Genomic DNA, 19,861 nt, shown 5'->3' on the forward strand with positions numbered 1-19,861 from the left:
GGGGAGGAGAATCCCGTGAAACCAGGAAGAGCACCCGGGGAAGGACGATGGCCGTGGGCTGAGGGAAGGGGGAGATGCTGGTGGGATGAGTCAGGGAAGCTGCGTTTCCAAACCCTGCCTGCGTCAGTCACCCTTCCCGGGCGGGCAGAGCTCCCGGGAGCTGGATCAGAGGGTAGAAAAGGGAGCTGAAGGGTCCGAGAGGGTCGGGAAAGGGCAGGCGTGGAAAATCACTTCCCAAGTGCAATTCCTACTCCCGAGTTTTCATGCCATCGGACAAAACTCGTGGCTGAGGAAATAAAATGAGCGCTGCAGATTTGTCCCTTTTTTTGTGGGTGCAAACGAAAACCATGGCACAGCGTGGATATATCAAACTGTTGCTTTCAAAAGTGACCCAGCCTCTTCATTTCTAGGAAGATGGAAAGCTGTTTGGAGCGTTCAGTGGCTTCTGGAAGCAAAGGAAAAGAGGGGAGGGAATTTAGCGTGGATAAATGTTACTCTGAGGGCTTTCCCGTTTCTCACAGACCTTTTAAATTGTTAAGCAACACTTCTTCCTACCCCCCATGACATTTGAATTGTTAATAAAGACAAACAGCCTGGAAAACCGCCTTGAAAAGCTTTTTTTAGCCTCTGCACTAAAAAGCAGGTACCAGCCGTGCTTCAGTCGGAGGTGCCTTTAGAAGATGGATTGGAGAGAAAGCCTAAAAGGGACAGATTTGTTCCCTCGTGTTTGTGACAAGTGTTTGACCCGTTTTGTCGCTTCCAGACTGCAGCTGGCAAGTGAAGGCAAACGATCGGCGCTTCTACGACCAGCCCGCCTTCAAGAGAACAATCTTCCTGTGCTTCAAAAAAAGCAAATACGCGGTAAGTTGTCCCGCCTCGATGAGGTGCTAACTGCCAGGCGAATGCTCCCTTTATCCCCGCGGGATCTTCGGAGCGGTGGAAAAGCCGCCGTTCAAACTTCCTTAGGGTTTCCAGCAGAGGAGGGGAGGATGACCGGGTTGGGGGTTGTGAACGGAAAAGCGAGGCAGCGAGAGATGTGCTTAGAGAAGCCAGGTGCCCTCAGCCCAAAATATCACATGGTTGCTTTGCTTAAAAATATGCACACTTGTGATGGAAGAAGAACCCGCAGCGTGACTGACATTTGGGTTTCTCCCACAGGACAACGCAATTAAGACATACAAGTACAACCCCATCACTTTTTTACCTCTGAATCTGTTTGAGCAGTTTAAGAGAGCAGCCAACTTCTATTTCCTCGTTCTTCTCATTTTGCAGGTAAGAAAGGCAGAGAATGCTCCCCGTGCAGGGAATTTGGGCTCAGTAGTATTTGTGACACAATTCAGGGCACTGCCTGAACTGTTACCCAGACCAGCCCCATCCCCACAGAAACAGGATGGGCTGGATGCAGAGCTCAGGAATTTCACGGGGAAAAGATGTGTCTTGGGTTCAACTCGGGAATCAGAAGCCCCAGCACAATATACGAGGGACTGTGATTTTTAAAGAGGAGCTGGTGCTGAAGTCGAGCAGCACAGCCAAACTTCTCCGGGAGAGTTTTGCTCATTTTCACAGCCTGACTTAAAAAATTCCCTCTGCTGTGTTGGTTTCTTTCTCCTGCTCCAGCCAGGTCAGTAGGAAATGCCTCCGAGGGTGCTCCTGTGCTGAACTGAACTGCTTTCCTTGCTCTTTTGTAGTCGATCCCCCAGATAAGCACCCTGGCATGGTACACGACGCTGGTGCCCCTGCTCTTCGTGCTGGGAATCACCGCAGTCAAAGACCTGGTGGATGACATTGTAAGAGCCCTGCTCTGCTCGTGTGACGAGCAAACCCCCCCAGGGCAGCTCATTCGCCCGGTTGTGACAATTCTCCGCTCTGGTTTCAGGCCCGGCACAGGATGGACAACGAGGTCAACAACAGGACATGCGATGTCATCAAGGATGGAAGGTGTGAATGTGCCTTGTTTGCCCCGTTACTGAGCTTTGTCAGGGAACTGAGGCCGTGGATGATAGGGAAGGTTCAGCTCTCTGTTCTCTGCTGCCCGGGTGAAAACCGAATTGAAACTGGAAGAGAATTGGCCAAAGGAATAATTTAACACTAATCCTGTGGCACTAAATCTGTGCTGAGAGACTCTGGAGAGAAGGATAGGAATTTATATCTAGGTGGAGTGGGAAGAGAAGAGGTAGGTTAGGACTTCTAAGTTACAGACCTCAAATAAACTGCAGTTTCCAAGAAGCAAACCTACTCTATCCCCTGTTTTCCTCTTAAGGAAAGTCCAGTATTGCAAGATTTATGGAGTGCATAGTGCTCTTAATCATTAAACTATCTTGATATTAGGTTCAAACCCACAAAATGGAAAGATATTAAAGTCGGTGACGTCATTCGTCTGAAGAAAAACACTTTCATTCCTGTAAGTGCTTCAGATACTTTTGGTTTCTGTTTCTGCAGAGTTCTGTGGCAATCTTGACCTGCACTTATTTTTATTTGATTTGTTTTCCAGGCTGATATTTTACTGCTGTCCAGCTCAGAACCAAACAGTCTGTGCTACGTGGAGACAGCTGAACTGGATGGGTAAGGACGTCTCGGAGTTAATTCGGGAGGACTGGTCAAAGAGCAAAGGGTGTGCACGTCAGATTCTACTGGTTAAGTGGGGAACTGTGGGAACTGAGGCACTGTTGATTCCCACAACTCAAGGATCATCATAAATCAGTGAGGGTCCACTGGAGTGCCACAGAGATGTCAGAAGTGTTGGAGAATGTGACGTAGGAAGGACGTGGACTGATTTTTTACCTTTGGTTGTCCAGAGAAGCGGTGGCACCCATGGCATATGTTCAAACGTCTCTCCTGTATCCGTGTTTTAAATAAAATTGCCTTTTTATCCTTTCCTTCTCAGCGAGACTAATTTGAAATTCAAAATGGCCCTGGAGGTGACGCACAGGCAGCTTCAGGAGGAGAGCGCGCTGGCAGACTTCGATGGTTGGTACAGTTCTATCCTCGACACCATTAAAAGCACTCAGTGCAAGCAAAGTGAAGCTCCTTCTGTGGTTCTTGTAAATGAAACACAGTCCCCTCCAAATTTTGTAGGTCTGATTGAGTGCGAAGAGCCCAATAACCGCCTGGATAAGTTCACGGGAACGTTATTCTGGCGGAACTCCAGTTATTCCCTGGATGCTGACAAGATTTTGCTGCGCGGGTGTAAGATCAGGAACACGGATTTCTGCCATGGAATGGTGGTGTTTGCAGGTGTGTAATATTTCCCCGTAGAGCGAAAAGGCATCTTCAGCCTCCAGACACCAACTGCATTTCATGTCCGGGTGTGGTAAAACAGCCATACTGGCCCTTGTTTCTTTGTTATATCTTTCCCCTGTTTGAATTTTTCACTCTTCATTTTCAGGTGCTGACACAAAAATTATGAAAAACAGCGGAAAGACGAGATTTAAAAGGACAAAGATCGACTCCCTGATGAACTACATGGTTTACACTGTAAGGCTTTTTGTTTAAAATTCCCAGGGCTGAGCTTGTTTGTGAGTGAGCAGTGAATGCAAAGCTAGGTGTGTAATAAGAACGTCTCCAATTGTTTTGCCCCGCTGGGGTGGGGTGGAGCAGGAGGAAGTGCAGGAAGGTGCCTTTGTGGGAAAGGTTTACTCCCGTTCTCCTGACGAACCCCTGTCATGTTTTGACGGGGATCTGGGATTTAAGGTGAGCGGAGAGAGAGAGGCGTGACAGGCCTGTGTGCCCCCCGCAGATCATCGTGGTCCTCATCCTGCTGTCGGCCGGGCTGGCCATCGGGCACACCTACTGGGAGCAGCAGATTGGCAACTGCTCCTGGTACCTGTACGACGCAGAGGACTTCAGCCCTCCCTACCGGGGCTTCCTCAACTTCTGGGGGTACATCATCGTCCTCAACACCATGGTGCCCATCTCCCTCTACGTCAGGTAGGGAGATGCCGGGGAGGTGCCGTTATTTCGGGGGCTGAGCTGCAGCTGGCGGGGAGAACGTTCCAACGTCGCCTCTCTCTCCTTCAGTGTGGAAGTGATTCGCTTTGGCCAGAGCTACTTCATCAACTGGGACCTGCAGATGTACTACCCCGAGAAGGACACGGCGGCCAAGGCCAGGACCACCACGCTCAACGAGCAGCTGGGGCAGATCCAGTACATCTTCTCGGACAAGACCGGAACCCTCACCCAGAACATCATGACCTTTAAAAAGTGCTGCATAAACGGCCAAAGATACGGTACTCTGGGCAAAGCCTCTGCAGGGGGGGAGGGATTTTAATGCTCGAGGGAAATCAGGTGCACACCAGTCCTCTGAGTTCCAACTGAACTTCCACTGTTTGCCCTGGCATTGAGTAAAGCTCCAGTACAGTTGAATAACTGGGGTTTTCCCACTGTTTTCCCATTTAGAAAGTGGAACTTGATGGGCTCGAGTGGAAACTTCCCAGCAGAAAACTTACAAAACTATTTGCTTTCACTAAAATGTTCTGGGGACGAAACCTAGAAACAAACAAGGAAATTTAGCAAGAGCAGCAGCTTCCCCTCTCCCTGTTCCTTCCATTCCTAGTGCGGGACATAACTGAGATCTGTTTGACTTCGTGCTGGGCTGTAAAAGCGTTGTCGTGGTCCCTCTGACGGCGGGTGCTTGCCTTGCAGGAGACAGCCGGGACAGAGCGGGGCAGCTCCAGAGCCACCCCGAGGTAGGTCCGTGGAACTGTGGCACGGGCACAGCGCCTTGGCACAGCGTGGAGAGGTGCAGGCGGGCACAAAGCAACGGCACCCGCGGTAACTCGGCCTCTCTCCTGCCCCGTTTTCCAAGCAGCAAGTGGATTTCAGCTGGAATGTGTACGCGGACGGGAAGTTCCTCTTCTATGATCACTACCTGGTAGAGCAAATGAAGTCTGGAAAGGAGCCAGAGATCCACAAGTTCTTTTTTCTGCTTGCCATTTGTCACACGGTCATGGCTGACACTTCTGATGGTGAGTGTGGGCTTTTTGTTGTTTGTTTTTTTTTTTCCTTGTGTAGGAGGAAACAATAATTCAAACGCAGGGATTGCACAGGGGAGAGGCCCAAAGGCAGTGCTGATCCCATAAAGGAGGAGGAGTGTTAGCATGCTCTTTTCAATGAAACAAAACCCAATGCAGAGGTGACCAGCTGTTGAATTCATGGATGGGAAACATCAGGTTGGAAGATTCAATGAAAACATGGGAGATTAGTAATGTTGCTTTACTCCCACCTTTGTGAGCTGGTGATACCAACAGTGTCCTGTCCTTTCCTGCTCTTGGGGCTGTGTCCACTCGTTGTATTGGTGTCTGTGGCCAGGGGTTGGTCTTTTGGAGCTTAAATGGCTGCACTGAGAAATCAGGATATTGAGGCAGAGGAGTTTTTGGTGCCTGCAGGGGGGCGGGTTCAGGACTGATCCCGATGGAAGCACATCCAGTAAAACGGGGTCCCCGGTCCCTGTTCTCCGGGTGCGCCGCTCTTGGGGCTGCAGCAGTGTCCAGGTGTGTCCTCAGGTGTATCCTGGCTTTCTCTCCTCCCCCCTCCAACGCTGCAGGTCAGCTCAACTACCAGGCAGCCTCCCCGGACGAGGGGGCCCTGGTGACGGCCGCCAGGAACCTGGGCTACGTGTTCCTGTCCCGCACCCAGAACACCATCACGCTCAGCGAGATGGGCGCCCACAGGACCTACGAGGTCCTGGCCCTCCTGGACTTCAACAGCGACAGGAAGAGGATGTCTGTCATCGGTGAGCTCCTGGCAACCGGCCTCCGTGGAGAGGGTCACTCGCGGTTCCTGGGGGAAGAGGGAACTGCCAGGGCAGCTGGGGGCAGGAATTCCCAGCTGGGTGACGGCCCTGTGACACACTGGACAGGAAGCCTGATCTCGTAGCTTTGGCCCTTAGCAATAGGCTGAAAAATGCAACCTGAGACCCTTCCTCTGCATAAACGTGCCCTGACGTTTTGTGCCACCTCTCCTGTTTTCCTGCGCAGTCAGAGAGGCCGGGGGGAACATCAGGCTGTACTGCAAGGGGGCCGACACGGTGATTTACGAGCGGCTGCACCCCAGCAATCCGAAGAGAGAGGCCACAGAAGAGGCGCTCGATGTATGTTTGTCTTTTATACGCCGTTTGTAAATCAACAATTGTGTCTTTCTGACAACAACGTCGTTAGTTTCCTTTTCCTGAGCTATTAACACAAATGCAGACCTGCCATTGGTTCTGCAAATCAGATTTGTTTTATCAAGCTTTCTAAACCCCATGGTCTCAACTCTTACATTTGGACTGCAAATGAAGGGTTTTCCTTTGTGCACGTGCGTGGGTTTTATCATTTTTCAGGTCTTTGCAAACGAAACTCTCAGGACACTCTGCCTGTGCTACAGAGACATAAGTCAGGATGAATTTGATGTGTGGAATAAAAAGTTCGTGGAGGCCAGCTTAGCTACAAGTAACCGAGATGAAGCTCTGGACAAAGTGTATGAGGAGATAGAAAAAAACTTGATTGTAAGAAGCTGTACATTTTTAGTGTACTTCTATTCTTGTGTTAAAAGAAACCGATTTTTTTATGCTGCTAAACCCCTGTGTTTCAAATCCCCTCCAGCTGCTCGGTGCAACAGCTATTGAAGACAAACTGCAGGATGGAGTTCCAGAAACTATCTCCAGACTCTCCAAAGCAGACATTAAAATCTGGGTGCTCACTGGCGACAAAAAAGGTGGGTTTGCTTACAGCCAAAGAGCCAAAAAGAGGAGGATGTTTTCCTGTTCATCCACGCTGTGGCATTGAAAGGGAATTCTCATACTGAAGCATAAATCAGAAATTACTGAAGTGCTCCCAACAGACAGAACTTCCAGTAAATACTTTCCTCTCCATTTCTTCTTGTAGAAACTGCTGAAAATATTGGATTCTCTTGTGAACTCTTGACAGAGGAGACAGCCATCTGCTATGGAGAAGATATCAGGCAAGTGAAAACACAGAGGATTTCCTTTCCAGGATTTTCAGTCTGGGACTGACCAAGCTTAAAGTTTGTCCTTGGTTCTCCTGTAATAGCCTCCCCCCCTCTCTTTCCAGTGCTCTCCTTCAAACTAGGCTGGAAAACCAAAGGAACAGGGCTGGATCCAGCCCACATTCCTCTCTCAGAATGAACGAGCCCTTCTTCCAGGGCAGCAAAGATCGGGCTCTAATCATCACTGGCTCCTGGCTGGTATGTGCAAAGGCTGGGTGGGATTTTGGGGGCCCTCCCTGAGGACTCGGGACTCTGTTCCTTTGTCTGCACGAGCAGTTCATTAAAGTGCCAGAAATGTGTGCTGGGAGTGTAGTGACCTCAGGGGTGTCGTGGGGCAGCACCTGGAGCGGGACTGGAAAGGGTGCAGAGGGGAACGCGACACATTTCTGTTGCACAGAACGAAATCCTGCTGGAGAAGAAAAAGAAGAAGAAGAAGCTGAAGCTGAAGTTCCCCCGAACGGCAGAAGAGAAGGAAAAGCAAGCAGAGAAGAGGAGAAGGGCTGAGGCCTACAAGGAGCAGCAGCAGAAGAACTTCGTGGACCTGGCGTGCGAGTGCAGGGCGGTGATCTGCTGCCGCGTGACGCCCAAGCAGAAGGCCATGGTGGTGGAGCTGGTGCAGAAGTACAAGAAGGCCGTCACCCTGGCCATCGGGGACGGCGCCAACGACGTGAACATGATCAAAAGTAAGGCAGCTGCAGCACTCTCTGGCTAGGACACATCTCCTCTGCCCTGCTCCTGCGCTCTCTCCGCTGTCCCTCTCTGCTCCGAAGACTCTTCCATCTGTGTCACTGCCACAGGGCTTTTAGCTTCTGTGCCTGTTTCCCTTTCTGAGGAAGCCCTTTAGGAAATGGTTAGTGGTTTTTCCTGATCTATTTTTTTTTTTTTCTTTTACACATTCCCTGAGAAGGGACCTGAATTCCCTCTGTTCTCATGTTGTGGGTTACAGCGGTATAATATAAAAACCAAAGCGATAGCCTGGCTGCCCCTTGCCTGGAGGCATTAACCATCCTGGATTGCAGCTGCTGCTCTTTGAGCCACTTCCCAAGAGATCCCTCTGGGATGGGGTTTATGTCCCTAAACTGCCTGGCCAGTTTGTCCAGGGCTTTGCTTGCTCTGTTTCGTCATTTGGTTCTCCCTCGGTCAGATTTCCCACGTCTGTTGTGACAGAACAAGGACTGAGAGTGACATTCACGTTGTCCCTGTCCCTTTGTCCAACCCGGCGCGTGGTGTTTGTCTCCTTGCCCCAGCTGCCCACATTGGAGTTGGGATCAGTGGCCAGGAGGGGATGCAGGCCGTCATGTCCAGCGACTACTCCTTCGGGCAGTTCCGGTACCTGCAGCGCCTGCTGCTGGTCCACGGGCGATGGTCTTACATCAGGATGTGCAAGTTTCTGAGATACTTCTTCTACAAGAACTTCGCCTTCACGCTCGTCCACATCTGGTACTCGTTCTTCAACGGCTTTTCTGCCCAGGTAGGGAGGTCTGCTGGGCTGGGATCACAGCAAGCAGACCCTCTGTCAGTGCAGGGAGCTCAAAGCCACAGGAGAGCACACGCGGGTTTTCTCAGGAACCGGAGGGGAAGGGTGGGATACAAAGAAATCACCGACTGCCGCGATGGCCCCTCTTTTGCAGACAGCCTACGAGGACTGGTTCATCACCCTGTACAACGTGCTGTACTCCAGCCTCCCGGTCCTGCTCGTCGGCCTGCTCGACCAGGTACTCCCACAGACGAGTCCAAAGGCATCTGCCAGCGGGTCTCTGCTTGCATCAACACTGGTCCATAAAACAAGGGCAGTTTGTTTGGGTTCGTGGCTTTTAAAAAAGTCTTCCTCGTGCATTAACTCTGTGCAAAGCCCTGCTATTGGACAGAGAAAGGGATCTGCCGTTCCCTTTGGGACACCGTGTAGTTGAGCCTCTCTCTTCAAAGCTCACTCTGAGAAGAACACGTTGCCACAGCTTTCCTTTTCTTTCCCCCCTTTATTAAGGACGTGAGCGACAAGCTGAGCCTTCGCTTCCCCAGACTGTATATTTTGGGCCAGAGGGATTTACTTTTCAACTACAAGAAGTTCTTTCTAAGTTTGCTCCATGGAGCTGTAACTTCACTCATCATCTTCTTCATCCCGTACGGAGCTTACATGAAATCTATGGGACAAGATGGAGAAGCCCCTGCAGATTATCAGTCCTTTGCTGTCACAGCAGCATCTTCCCTGATCTTTGTCGTCAATTTTCAGGCAAGTAAACGTGGCTTCCCGAACTCTGGTGCTCTGAGAACACTTTCTGCTCACGGTTCTAAATTTCTCTGCTGAAAATGTAGCAATGTGCAAAAAGCAGTTGACGTTATTTGGAATTAATAAACTCACTGGGCGCTTTTGTTTGCTTTCAGATCGGCCTGGATACATCTTACTGGACTTTTGTTAACGCTTTCTCAGTCTTTGGGAGTATTGCACTTTACTTTGGGATCACATTTGACTTCCACAGTGCTGGAATCCACGTCCTCTTCCCTTCTGGCTTTCAGTTCACAGGTCAGTCCTCGTGGTTTGTGGTTCTCGGTCCTGTCTCGGGCAGCTTTGTCGCACACTACTCGTTGTTCTGTTGTTGCCAGGAACTGCTCCGAACGCTCTGCGCCAGCCGTACCTCTGGCTCACCATGATTTTATCCATTGCTATCTGCCTGCTCCCTGTAGTGGCCCAGCGTTTCTTATCCATGACAATCTGGCCTTCGGAAAGCGACAAAGTGAGTGCAGCCTGCGTTGTTTTGGTGAATTTGGCAGGTATTTACTCACAGGAGTTGGTGTTGGTGCTGAGACCTGGGCTGCTAGAAGGTGGCCCTGCCCATGGCAGGGGAGTGGAGAGGATGGGCTTGAAGGTCCCTTTCAACCCGAACCAGTCTGAGATTCTGTAATTCCATGAGAGACAAAGAAGTGATGGTGCCCTCAGGGAGGTGACACAAGCCTGGAGCTGGGGTCCTGTGGGCAGGAAGGGTGGCCTTGGGGCTGGCCAGGGGCAGCAGCTCAGTGGGGGCCGATTCACTGCGTGCTTGCCTGAGACCTGGTGACACCACAGAGAGCCCGTGAGGGTTCTGAGATCCCCAGTTTGGGTTTAATTTGGGCTGGGCTGCAGCGCCAGGCTGACAGGTTGTGGCCGCTTCTGCTGTGTCCCGAGCTGGCACACGGTACAGGGGTGGTGCTGCCCTGACCCCCGCCCCCGGTGTCCGTGCAGATCCAGCGGAACCGTCGGAAGTACCTGCTGGAGGAGCAGCAGTGGCGGCGCCGGCACAGCGCGTTCCGCCGCGGGCTCTCCGCCCGCCGCTCGGCCTACGCCTTCTCGCACCAGCGCGGCTACGCCGACCTCATCGCCTCGGGCCGCAGCATCCGCAAGAGGAGGGCCCCGCTGGATGCTGTGCTGGGCACGGCGCCGGGCACGGGCACCGGGGACACCCGGGAGACGAGCTGAGGCGCCGCGGGAGGGCGATCCTTGTCCCGGTTGTCCCGGTGATTGCACAGAACTGTTCGAAACAAACTCAGGATCTTTTTTAACCGTAAAGGGCATAAGGACAGGAGGGGGTTTATGTCTTATCACAGAACTTTCTGGGCTTGGACTCCTGGGAACGCAAAAAGGCCAAGAGTTCTCCCTGGAGCTACTGATCCTTGTGTGACCTCTCTGTGTGACGGCGTGCTGGGAATGGAAACCCAGCAGGGTCAGTTTTTAGTGAGGCCTGGAATTGCAGACTTTCCACTTTTTAATACTGTCGTGGTACAAAACTGCAGCTACATTTCATATTTGTCCTTGAAAGCTATTTCCTTTGCGTGCTCCACTTCATGAACTGCTGAGCCCCGGGAGAGGACCCTGGACACCAAGGGAGCTGGCACGGCTGAGCCGAGGGTGTGCCTGGTCATAAACTTCAGCCAGTGTCAGACTGGATTAGGAATTAGGATGGATCTGGTGTCTAGAAGCTGGCACAGCCTGTTCATTTCAGTTCTGGATACAGTGATGGACAACCGGAAATCAGTCACTCCCATTGGAACACACTTCACTTGCTCTTACAGCGTAAAAAGGGTTTTTATGAGTCTCTTTACATTTGCACGTTCTCTCCTCGAGCTGAGATGTTCGAGCGTTTCACTTTTCAGCTACTTTCCCCTCCCGGACTAAGGTCGATTCTCGAAAGGGTTTTCTCGTACAAATCCCGCCCTCCAGCTCTCGTTGAATGGAATGTACATTTCAAAAGTGCAACGCGAAATAAACACCCCGAAGCGCAGTGTTGTGATGAGCACAAGGGGGAGGGCGGCGGGCGGCGGGCGGCGGGCGGGATTGCCCCCCGTGCCCCCCGTGCCCCCGGCGGAGGAAGGGGCCGGGCGGGGCGCGGCTGACGCAACCGGGCGCGGGGTTGGCTCAGGGACGCGGTGATGCAGTTCCTGGTGCCGTTCCTGGCGCAGTTCCTGCAGTTCCTGCCGGGGCAGCGCCGGGCGGACATGGCGGGCGAGGTGCTGGGGCGGACGGCGGCGATGGCGCTCGGTGAGACCCGGCCGGGCGCGGCATCCCCGCCTGTCGCATCCCCCGTGTCCCGATGCCGGGGAGGGGCCGTGACGGAGCAGCCCCCGGCCGGCCGGGCCCCGGAGCCCGGGCCCTCTCCCTTGCGCTGTTCCCGGCCGGGAGCGAGCCGAGCGCTGCTCTGCGCCCTGGCTGCTCCCCCCGGCCCCGTCTCCCTGCCTCCCTGCCTCCCTGCCTCCTTCCCGGGAAGGATGCTGCTGGTTCCGAGAGTTCAGCACCTCGGGAGCCCTTAGGGCTTAGAGAACACCCCGCATGGGTTGATTTTTACAGTGGAAAATAGGAAAGAATTGTTGTGCTGTCTGACCAGCTGGTGCCTTTGAAGGTTCACCAGTGCTTGTAACCACGAAGATTTGGTCTCCTAGGGAGGTTTGGGGTGGGGGGGCCCTTTAAAGGTCACCTCGTCCAGCCCCTTGCAGCGAGCAGGGACACATCCCTGTGTGTCCAGTTTCTTCCTCCTCATTTTTTTTTTTGACTTATTGCCCGTATTTGTGATGTATCCTAGAAGAGCTGTACGTGTCTGAACGGGAGGGCAACGACTCCACTGGGGATGGGACGCAGAAGAAACCATTCAAGACCGTGTTAAAGGTAAGTGTGGAAAACGCCTGCTTGGTTTGGGACAGTGTGGAATGTGCTCAGGCTCTGTGAGGATGAGTTCAGTTCACTTCTGTTATTTTCTCCCCCTTTTTAGGCATTGATGACAGCAGGAAAAGAGCCATTTCCTACGATTTATGTGGATTCCCAAAAAGAAAATGAGGTGCTGTGGCATTAAAGCTTCCTGGTGGGAATTATTTTAGTGCTCCTCAGTGGGAAGGGACACAATGTAATGTTCTTTGTTCTGCTCTCTCCTTGGATTCCTTAGAGATGGGCCATCATTTCCAAGTCACAGATGAAGAATGTCAAGAAGCTGTGGCACAGGGAGCAGATGAAGAATGAAGCCAAGGAGAAGAAGGAGGTAGGCTGCAGAGGGAGCAGAGCACCTTTGTGTGCCGAAAACTGTGACACTGTGTCAGTGTCGTTGTCACTGTGTGTCACTGTCCTTCCTGCTCCTGCAGAAAAGCTGCAGTTAGTTCCTCACACGTTACTTACAACTGGCCTGTTTACAGCTGTTTAATAAGTTAGTCCCTTTGACCAGGCAGAAGATCTCTTGAGAAGAGAGAAGAACCTGGAGGAAGCCAAGAAGGTTGTTATCAAGAATGATCCCAGCCTTCCAGAGCCCAAATGTGTGAGTATGATCCAGGGCAGCACAGGGAGTGTACGTGCTCTGGGATGGGCTTTGGATGAACCCTGGGTGCAAGAGGTGGCCAATCGTTCCCCTGCCTGATGGCCTTTATTCCCTGACAGGTGAAGATCAGTGCTCTGGAGGCTTACAGAGGGCAGAGAGTGAAGATTTTTGGCTGGATTCACAGGTTACGGAGGCAAGGTAAGGCACGAGCATTACTGAGCTTGTGCAGGGAGGTGGAACAAGCACAGTGGCCTTCAAAATTTGGACACAGAATGAGTCCAACAGCACCTACTCTGAAATTTTTAAACCATCAGTTAGGTGTCCTCTGTGATTTAGCAGTGGTCACTGCAACACTGACAGTTTCCCCCAGTGTGTGGGCATACAGACATTTCTTAGTTCAAATTCTACGGGATTTTCAGTTTGGAGTCTGGTCCTGCAGAATTTCCTCAAAAGACTTGTTCTGGGTTTTAAGCTAATCCTGCCAAGGGAGGAGCTAACCAGTGAAATCAGCACATTTCTTCTCTTTTTAACTAGGGAAAAACCTGATGTTCATTGTCCTGAGAGATGGCACAGGGTTCCTCCAGTGCGTCCTTTCCGATGAGCTGGTGAGTTGTGCTGGTTTCATTGTTCTGTCCCTAATTGAAGGGTTCACACCTCTTTTACGCAGCTGTCGGGAAGTTCTCCCAAACCTGCTGGCTGGGTTGTGTTACTGCTCAGTGTATCACCTACCCCTGAGTGTGTCAGTGTGAGAGCTGGCTGGGAGTGACTGCGAGTTTATCTCGGTGCCGCAGGAAGTGTAAGAATAAAACACTTGCTTACCCTGGCTGTGCGTCCTTCCCTGCAGTGCCAGTGTTACAACGGGCTGGTGCTGTCCACGGAGAGCAGCGTGGCGGTGTACGGCACGCTCAACCTCCTCCCCGAAGGCAAGCAGGTATGTTCTCGTCCTCCTCGGCGGGGCCTGGCTGTCCTGACAGAAGCAGAAGCAGAGGTGGAAGGAATGGTTAGATTATTTCAGCAGGAATTGGGTTTAGAGCACAGACAGACCTCCCAAAGCTGCGCTGTGTGGAAAATAAGGCCAAAGTGTGAACTTTTGGTGCTGCTCTGTAGATAATTCAGTTTTCTGGTAAGCCATGTACCATTGGCCATTGCTGGCGTGTTTTGCAAATGAAATTTGGGTAGGCTGAATTTTTCTAACTCGTCCCTGCCACTGGGTCCTGTCCCCAGGAGAGCTGAGCTCAGCTAATGTGAACCCACATGACTACGTTTTTGTAAAAACCTGTGGGTTAGCCTTTGAAAATCTGGATTCCTACCCTGAAAATCCCGTGAATGAATGAAAGATGCCATTTTCAGGGATGCGAGGCGGCTGTGACCCACACGGGGGAGCTGTTGAGAGCAGAACGGGGTCACAGGCTGAGCTGGGAGGGACCTTCAAGCCCATCCAGCGCCACCCCCTGCCACGGGCAGGGACACCTTCCGCTATCCCAGGCTGCTCCAAGCAACACTTCCAGGGACGGGGCAGCCACAGCTTCCCTGGGCAGCCTGTGCCAGGGCCTCACCACCTTCTCAGGGAGGAATTCCTTCCCAATATCCCACCTAACCCTGCCCTCTGGCCGTGTCCATTGTCCTCTGTCCTGTCACTCCAGGCCATCCTGGGGGCAAGCAGTGGACTTTTCCCCCAGTGGTTGTTTCTGTGCCCCTGGCAGGCTCCGGGAGGCCACGAGCTGAGCTGTGATTACTGGGAGCTCATCGGCCTGGCCCCGGCAGGGGGGGCTGACAATCTGCTCAACGAGGACTCGGAGGTGGATGTGCAGCTCAACAACAGGCACATGATGATCCGAGGGGAGAACATGTCCAAAATCTTCAAGGTGCGCTCCATGGTCGTGCAGGCCTTCAGGGATCACTTCTTTGCCAACGGGTACTACGAAGTAAGTGCGTGCTCCCTCGTGTGACTGCTCCAGTGCCCCGACTCGTGTGCTGTCACCGTGTCCTCGGTTCTTCCCTCCGTGACAGCCCTGTTCTTCAACAGGTCACACCGCCGACCTTGGTGCAGACGCAGGTGGAGGGAGGCTCCACCCTGTTCAAGCTGGATTACTTTGGTGAAGAGGCCTATTTGACCCAGTCCTCCCAGCTCTACCTGGAGACCTGCCTGCCAGCCCTGGGAGACGTCTTCTGCGTGGCTCAGTCGTACCGGGCCGAGCAGTCCAGGACCCGCCGGCACCTGGCAGAGTACGGGCAGTTCACAGCCTCATTTCCTTCACAGCGTGGGAGGGGGAGAAATTAAAGAGGGGACAGAAGTGTGTGTTTGTGTGCGGGGGTTTTTAATGAGTTTATCTCATCAAGATGTGTTGCTAGTGTGTGGTTTTGCAGTGGTGTGACTCTGTGTTTCAGGTACACTCACGTGGAAGCTGAATGCCCTTTCATAACTTTTGAGGACTTGTTGGACCGTCTGGAGAACCTGGTGTGTGATGTCGTGGACAGAGTCTTGAACTCACCTGCAGCGGGTCTCGTGTACGACCTCAACCCGGTAGGCAGTGGGAACAGCCAAAAAAATAGGATCTTAAGTCTTTTCTGATCGCTGTGATCCTTTGGGGAAGGCAGAATAATAAGAACATTGAGTAACATCATAGAAATGAAAGTGCTGCAGGGCTGGTGATGAGTTCCAAATCAGGGGACTCTGGGGAAAGAAGTCCCCTGCTAGTGAGCTCCAGGAGCCAGCAGTGTGCCAGGATTTATGGCAGTGTGGGCTGTACCAGTGGAATGAAACCCTCCAGCCCAGAGCTTGGAATATTGGTGGGCTGGTGTGTGGGGATGGAGCACAAGGGAGCAGTGGAACAACTGGTGTTTTCGTTTGTTAGAGCCCCTTTGCCTTCTGCCTTTGCAGAAGATTTGACTTTGAGAGACACCTGATTTCATAAGTAATGATTTGATGATGTGTGAGCTGGGAAGAGTGTGTGTGCTCCGAGCCTGGACATGCTGCTCAACTGGAAAGGTGTTCTTTCACACGGTGCTCTTCCCCCTGTGTTTGCTCTTCCCCACAGGGCTTCCAGCCCCCCAAACGTCCCTTCCGACGCATGAACTACGCCGAGGCCATCGAGTGGCTGAAGGAACACGATGTGAAGAAGGAAGATGGCACTTACTATGAGTTTGGGGAGGTAGGTCCTGCTGGGAGGTGTGGTGATGTCATGCAGGAATGCAGCTGTGAGACGGGATTTCACCTCATGTCCCCTGAGCATTGGAATGAAAACCTGTGTTGTCACCTGTCATCTGTTCCCTGTCCGCTCTTCTCCAACATGCGAGACACTTGTTTGAAGGAGCTCGAGAGAGCTTGATGCCAGAGCCAGGAGTTTTTCCTCTCAGTTTTCTGTCTGACACATTGGGAAGACTTGGATTTTAATTGAACGGATTTTTTTCCCCTGGACATGTCTGGTTTTCTATGTAAAGATTTATATTTCCTCCGTGATAAGTTTGTTTTAAGAATGCAGGTACATCAGGATGAACGTGTGGACATGTGTGGTCTGAGGTTGACTTTATTTCATGGCTGGTTCACGTGGGACTCGCGCGTGGGAGCATTTTGGTGTTCAATGCTAATAAATCCTTCTGTCACCGCAGGACATTCCGGAAGCCCCCGAGCGACTGATGACAGACACCATCAACGAGCCCATCCTGCTGTGCCGCTTCCCCGCGGAGATCAAGTCCTTCTACATGCAGCGCTGCCGGGACGACCCGCGCCTCACCGAGTCGGTGAGTTGGGTTTGCCTGCTGCCGGGGGGAGCGAGCGCTCCGGTGAAACCCTGGGAGAACCCCTGCCGGGCCCGGCTGTGGCTGTCTGTCCTCCCCTCCTGCCGCGGCGGCGGCGCGAGCGGTGGGCGGTGCTGCCGTGCCTTGCAGGTGGACGTGCTGATGCCGAACGTGGGGGAGATCGTTGGAGGCTCCATGCGCACCTGGGACAGCGAGGAGCTGCTCGAAGGCTACAAGAGGGAGGGCATCGATCCCACGCCGTACTACTGGTACACGGACCAGGTCGGTACAGCAGACACCCAGCCAGAGTTGGGCTTTTTCCCTCTTGGAGGGATTGGTTTGTTTCTGGAGGTGTTACTGTAACTCTAAGTAACAAGAAAATGTATAATATTTACTCTCTGCTTCGAATTTCACAGAGGAAATACGGTACGTGCCCTCACGGGGGATATGGTTTGGGATTGGAGCGGTTCCTGACCTGGATCCTGAACAGACACCACATCCGAGATGTCTGTCTCTACCCACGCTTTGTCCAGCGCTGCAAACCTTAGCCATCCTTGGGAAAAAACTCCTGGAAAAACTGAGCAGCTGATGCTTGGGAAAGAACAGTACACTCTGCTGTACTACAGCCTGTCTGAGAACAACACTTCTTGACAACCTGTTGCTAATTCAAATACCAGTTTAGGATGTGAAATGGAAAAGAAACAACCCTCTTTTTCTAAAGAAAAATGCTACTAATTAACTGGAAGAAGCCTTAGAAAAATTGTTGAGGTGCATCTATGCTCTTGAGTCAACACAAAACAAAGATCCTGATAAGTTGTCATTTAAAACCCAAGCTATGCTTCTGCTTTTAATTTCTGTGACTTAAAATATGCTGGGCATTTGATGATTTTGTTTCTAGATTTGCTTTAATTTTAACCTCTTTTCTCTCGGGGTTTCTTGCCGGGGAAGTCAGGAGTTCAGGCTCTCGAAGTTCCCTAATAGTGCCCTCTGAGAATGGGAATGGGACTGATTCCTGGCTCCTGCTGATTTTACTGGGGGTTCTCTGAGTTGATTCGGTAGCAAGGTGTGTAGTACAGTGCGCAGAATTCCACGGCAAGGGGTGGGGTGGGTTTGGGGTTTCCTGTTTCCTTTCAGATTATTTATTGCTCAGCAGTGCTGAGGCTGCTGGCGAAGGCAGGCTTTGCTCCCTCTCCCCAGAGCTGTGGATGCAGCGCTGCCGTGGGTCCAGGCACAGCCAGCCTGGACGTGGGGGGGGTGTGTGTGGTGCCTTTTGCTCCCTGTTTGAAACCAGAAATGACTAAAGACCAAAGGAACTGGTACCTGAAACACTGCTGGGCTTCCAACCTGTGTCCAGGCGGTGCTTTCCCACGTCGTGCTGAGGTGTGTTCATAGGGCAGCTCCCCGGTCCCTTGTGCTACTGCAGCTGAGCAGCTTCTCTGGCTGTAATCGAGTTATCAAATAGGGTTAGTGAAATACTTCATGTGTTCCTTCATCTGTAGGGTTTTTAGTCATAAATAAAGCAATTCCTTCTACCAGAGAGATAAAAAAATGGTTAGGGGCATTATGTGCCACCTGCACTGAGACCTGAGCTGCATTTGCCGTTCACTCCTGGAATTGCTGAGCTGTGGATATCCATATTTTTGTAGTAAGTGACTGGTTTTCTTCATCTTGCATGTTATATAAACTGGTCTAAATCAGCAACCAATAAATTATGGCAACAGAAGCTGGTGTACAAGACAGTACTTGACCTGTAATGGCTGTACCTTTCACTGAGCCCTTGGAGCTTATTGCTTAATATAGTGTGGACAAAAGCCCAGGAAAAGGGAATTTTCAAGTGCAGTAAACTCATATCCCAAGAACTGGCATGAGCTTTTTTTTTCTTTTTGAACTAAACCCCCAGGAATAAACTTTAAAGGCGTGAATTTTTGCAATTTGGAGGGGCCACCTCAGCTGGCCTACGGAGAATAAATGAGAGCAAATGTGCTGCTGAATAAGGGGTTGCCAAGGCAGCAGCAGCCGGGGGAGCAGCCTGGGCTTCTGGCACCACGGAAAGACTTCTTATAAAATAACTTCCTTCTGGTGCCTGAAGGGAAGGGAAAAGGGTCGGGAAAACATCACTTTGTCTGCCATCAGTTTTCAGTCCTTAAACGCGTCAGGGCTGAGCTGCTTTGTGAAGGTTAAAAGCCTCTGTATCAGGGGAACTACTAGAGGAAGGACTGGGGACTTAAGAGGTGCTCGAGGAAGAGGCAGATCAGATAAGGAGCTTAAAAGGTGACTGGGAGGAAAGATGCAGTGGAGTTGAACTTGCCAGAGACTCCGGTGCAGTTCCCTCAGTGGTGGTGGAGAGGGGTGGTGTGGGATCTTGGACGGCTGCTGCAGCTCTTGGAACAGAGTACTTGGGTTTATTTTCATCAGAAGGGGAAAACAAGCCTGCAGAAGAGGAGAAGATGTGCAGTCAGAACTCGGATTTCTCATCCTCACTTTCATTTTCTCACATGGTATCTCCACACAGTCGGATTGGAACTGGTACACTGGGCTGCCAGCACTGGCTCCAGGACCTGTCAGCCTTGTCCCTGGCTGCTTTGAGATGACCTTTGATTAGATTACCTCTCCTTACATGCACTATTTTATATTTATCTACGTTCAAGCTCGCCTGCTCCCCCCTTTTTTGAGGAGAAGCCCTGAGAGCTGGGTCTGCCCCTGACCCTTCCAGGAGCTGTCCAAACCCGCTGCTGAGGAGACATGGAATGTAAACCACCTGTTAATGTGCAGGGTAACTGCTGTGGTGTTCGTTTGTTTGTGTTTAGAATCATAATATCATAGACTCATCAGAGTTGGAAGAGATCTTTACGATCATCGAGTCCAGCCATCAACCCAGCACTATAACTCCCAAACCACTAAACCACATCGCCCAGTGCCAGATCCAGACGCATTTTAAACACCTCCAGGGGTGGTGACTCCAGCACCTCCCCGCGCAACCTATTCCAACGCCTGAATTTCTGCCGGGAATGGAGCTCTGTGCTTCTGCACCAGCGCATCTGAGGGGGCTCAGAAGTCCAGCCCTCACCTCTCCTGAGGCGCCCGCTGAGAAAGCCCACAGGATTTATATATATATATATAAAAAAAAAAATTAAATCGCGGTTTTTTTGAACGTTCTGCGACTGAAGAGCGTTACTGTGCAAACAGAGGATCGCGCGCCCTCGCTCCGTGGGAACCACGGGGACTAAGGAGGGGAGCACGAGAGGCACGGGCCACGGCCACGGCCCGGGGGCAGCCCCGGGGCCGGGCGGGGGACAACCGGCATGGGGGGCTCGGGGCGGTGCTGGCGCTGCCGGGGCGGTGTTTGCGGTGCCGGGGCGGTGTTTGCGGTG

General features: G+C 52.0%; 2 protein-coding genes across 3 annotated transcripts in view; both read left to right on the forward strand.

Annotated features, from left to right (window-relative positions):
• The window catches only part of ATP8B1 (ATPase phospholipid transporting 8B1), a 15,663-nt gene extending 5,228 nt beyond the window's left edge, over positions 1-10,435 (forward strand). The window contains exons 3-28 of the mRNA XM_017839131.1: positions 764-861; positions 1,159-1,272; positions 1,689-1,787; positions 1,877-1,938; positions 2,329-2,401; positions 2,492-2,562; positions 2,885-2,967; positions 3,076-3,234; positions 3,386-3,474; positions 3,737-3,927; positions 4,018-4,226; positions 4,642-4,685; positions 4,808-4,964; positions 5,543-5,731; positions 5,976-6,088; positions 6,320-6,484; positions 6,582-6,693; positions 6,864-6,939; positions 7,050-7,182; positions 7,382-7,667; positions 8,232-8,455; positions 8,616-8,699; positions 8,969-9,214; positions 9,367-9,505; positions 9,586-9,716; positions 10,202-10,435. Coding sequence (XP_017694620.1) covers positions 764-861; positions 1,159-1,272; positions 1,689-1,787; positions 1,877-1,938; positions 2,329-2,401; positions 2,492-2,562; positions 2,885-2,967; positions 3,076-3,234; positions 3,386-3,474; positions 3,737-3,927; positions 4,018-4,226; positions 4,642-4,685; positions 4,808-4,964; positions 5,543-5,731; positions 5,976-6,088; positions 6,320-6,484; positions 6,582-6,693; positions 6,864-6,939; positions 7,050-7,182; positions 7,382-7,667; positions 8,232-8,455; positions 8,616-8,699; positions 8,969-9,214; positions 9,367-9,505; positions 9,586-9,716; positions 10,202-10,435 — 3,581 coding nt within the window. The remainder of the gene's footprint in view (positions 1-763; positions 862-1,158; positions 1,273-1,688; positions 1,788-1,876; positions 1,939-2,328; positions 2,402-2,491; positions 2,563-2,884; positions 2,968-3,075; positions 3,235-3,385; positions 3,475-3,736; positions 3,928-4,017; positions 4,227-4,641; positions 4,686-4,807; positions 4,965-5,542; positions 5,732-5,975; positions 6,089-6,319; positions 6,485-6,581; positions 6,694-6,863; positions 6,940-7,049; positions 7,183-7,381; positions 7,668-8,231; positions 8,456-8,615; positions 8,700-8,968; positions 9,215-9,366; positions 9,506-9,585; positions 9,717-10,201) is intronic.
• A 941-nt stretch (positions 10,436-11,376) lies between these two features.
• On the forward strand, positions 11,377-18,412 carry NARS (asparaginyl-tRNA synthetase). 2 transcript variants are annotated; one of them, XM_017839134.1, is made up of 15 exons: positions 11,377-11,494; positions 12,033-12,115; positions 12,219-12,284; positions 12,390-12,482; positions 12,663-12,752; positions 12,872-12,950; positions 13,287-13,357; positions 13,597-13,683; positions 14,456-14,677; positions 14,779-14,978; positions 15,141-15,276; positions 15,791-15,904; positions 16,362-16,493; positions 16,641-16,772; positions 16,907-18,412. In XM_017839134.1, exons 1-15 carry the CDS (start codon positions 11,386-11,388, stop codon positions 17,036-17,038), a joined length of 1,746 nt encoding a protein of 581 aa, XP_017694623.1. In that variant the 5' UTR covers positions 11,377-11,385; the 3' UTR covers positions 17,039-18,412. The 2 variants fall into 2 exon arrangements, with proteins under 2 accessions (XP_017694623.1, XP_017694624.1); XM_017839135.1 differs by having other exon boundaries at positions 11,427-11,494; positions 12,036-12,115; positions 16,907-17,038.
• The last annotated feature ends 1,449 nt before the right edge of the window (positions 18,413-19,861 follow it).

Source organism: Lepidothrix coronata, unplaced genomic scaffold (genome assembly GCF_001604755.1).
Source record: "Lepidothrix coronata isolate B3197 unplaced genomic scaffold, Lepidothrix_coronata-1.0 Scaffold377, whole genome shotgun sequence".
NCBI classification, from domain to species: Eukaryota; Metazoa; Chordata; class Aves; order Passeriformes; family Pipridae; genus Lepidothrix; species Lepidothrix coronata.

Coding starts and splice junctions, on each gene's coding strand:
- NARS (XM_017839134.1), top strand. CDS start 11,386: ATGCAGTTCCTGGTGCCGTTCCTGGCGCAGTTCCTGCAGTTCCTGCCG. Junction 12,285..12,389: donor ATTCCCAAAAAGAAAATGAG/GTGCTGTGGCAT, acceptor TGGATTCCTTAG/AGATGGGCCATCATTTCCAA. Junction 13,684..14,455: donor TCCTCCCCGAAGGCAAGCAG/GTATGTTCTCGT, acceptor TGCCCCTGGCAG/GCTCCGGGAGGCCACGAGCT.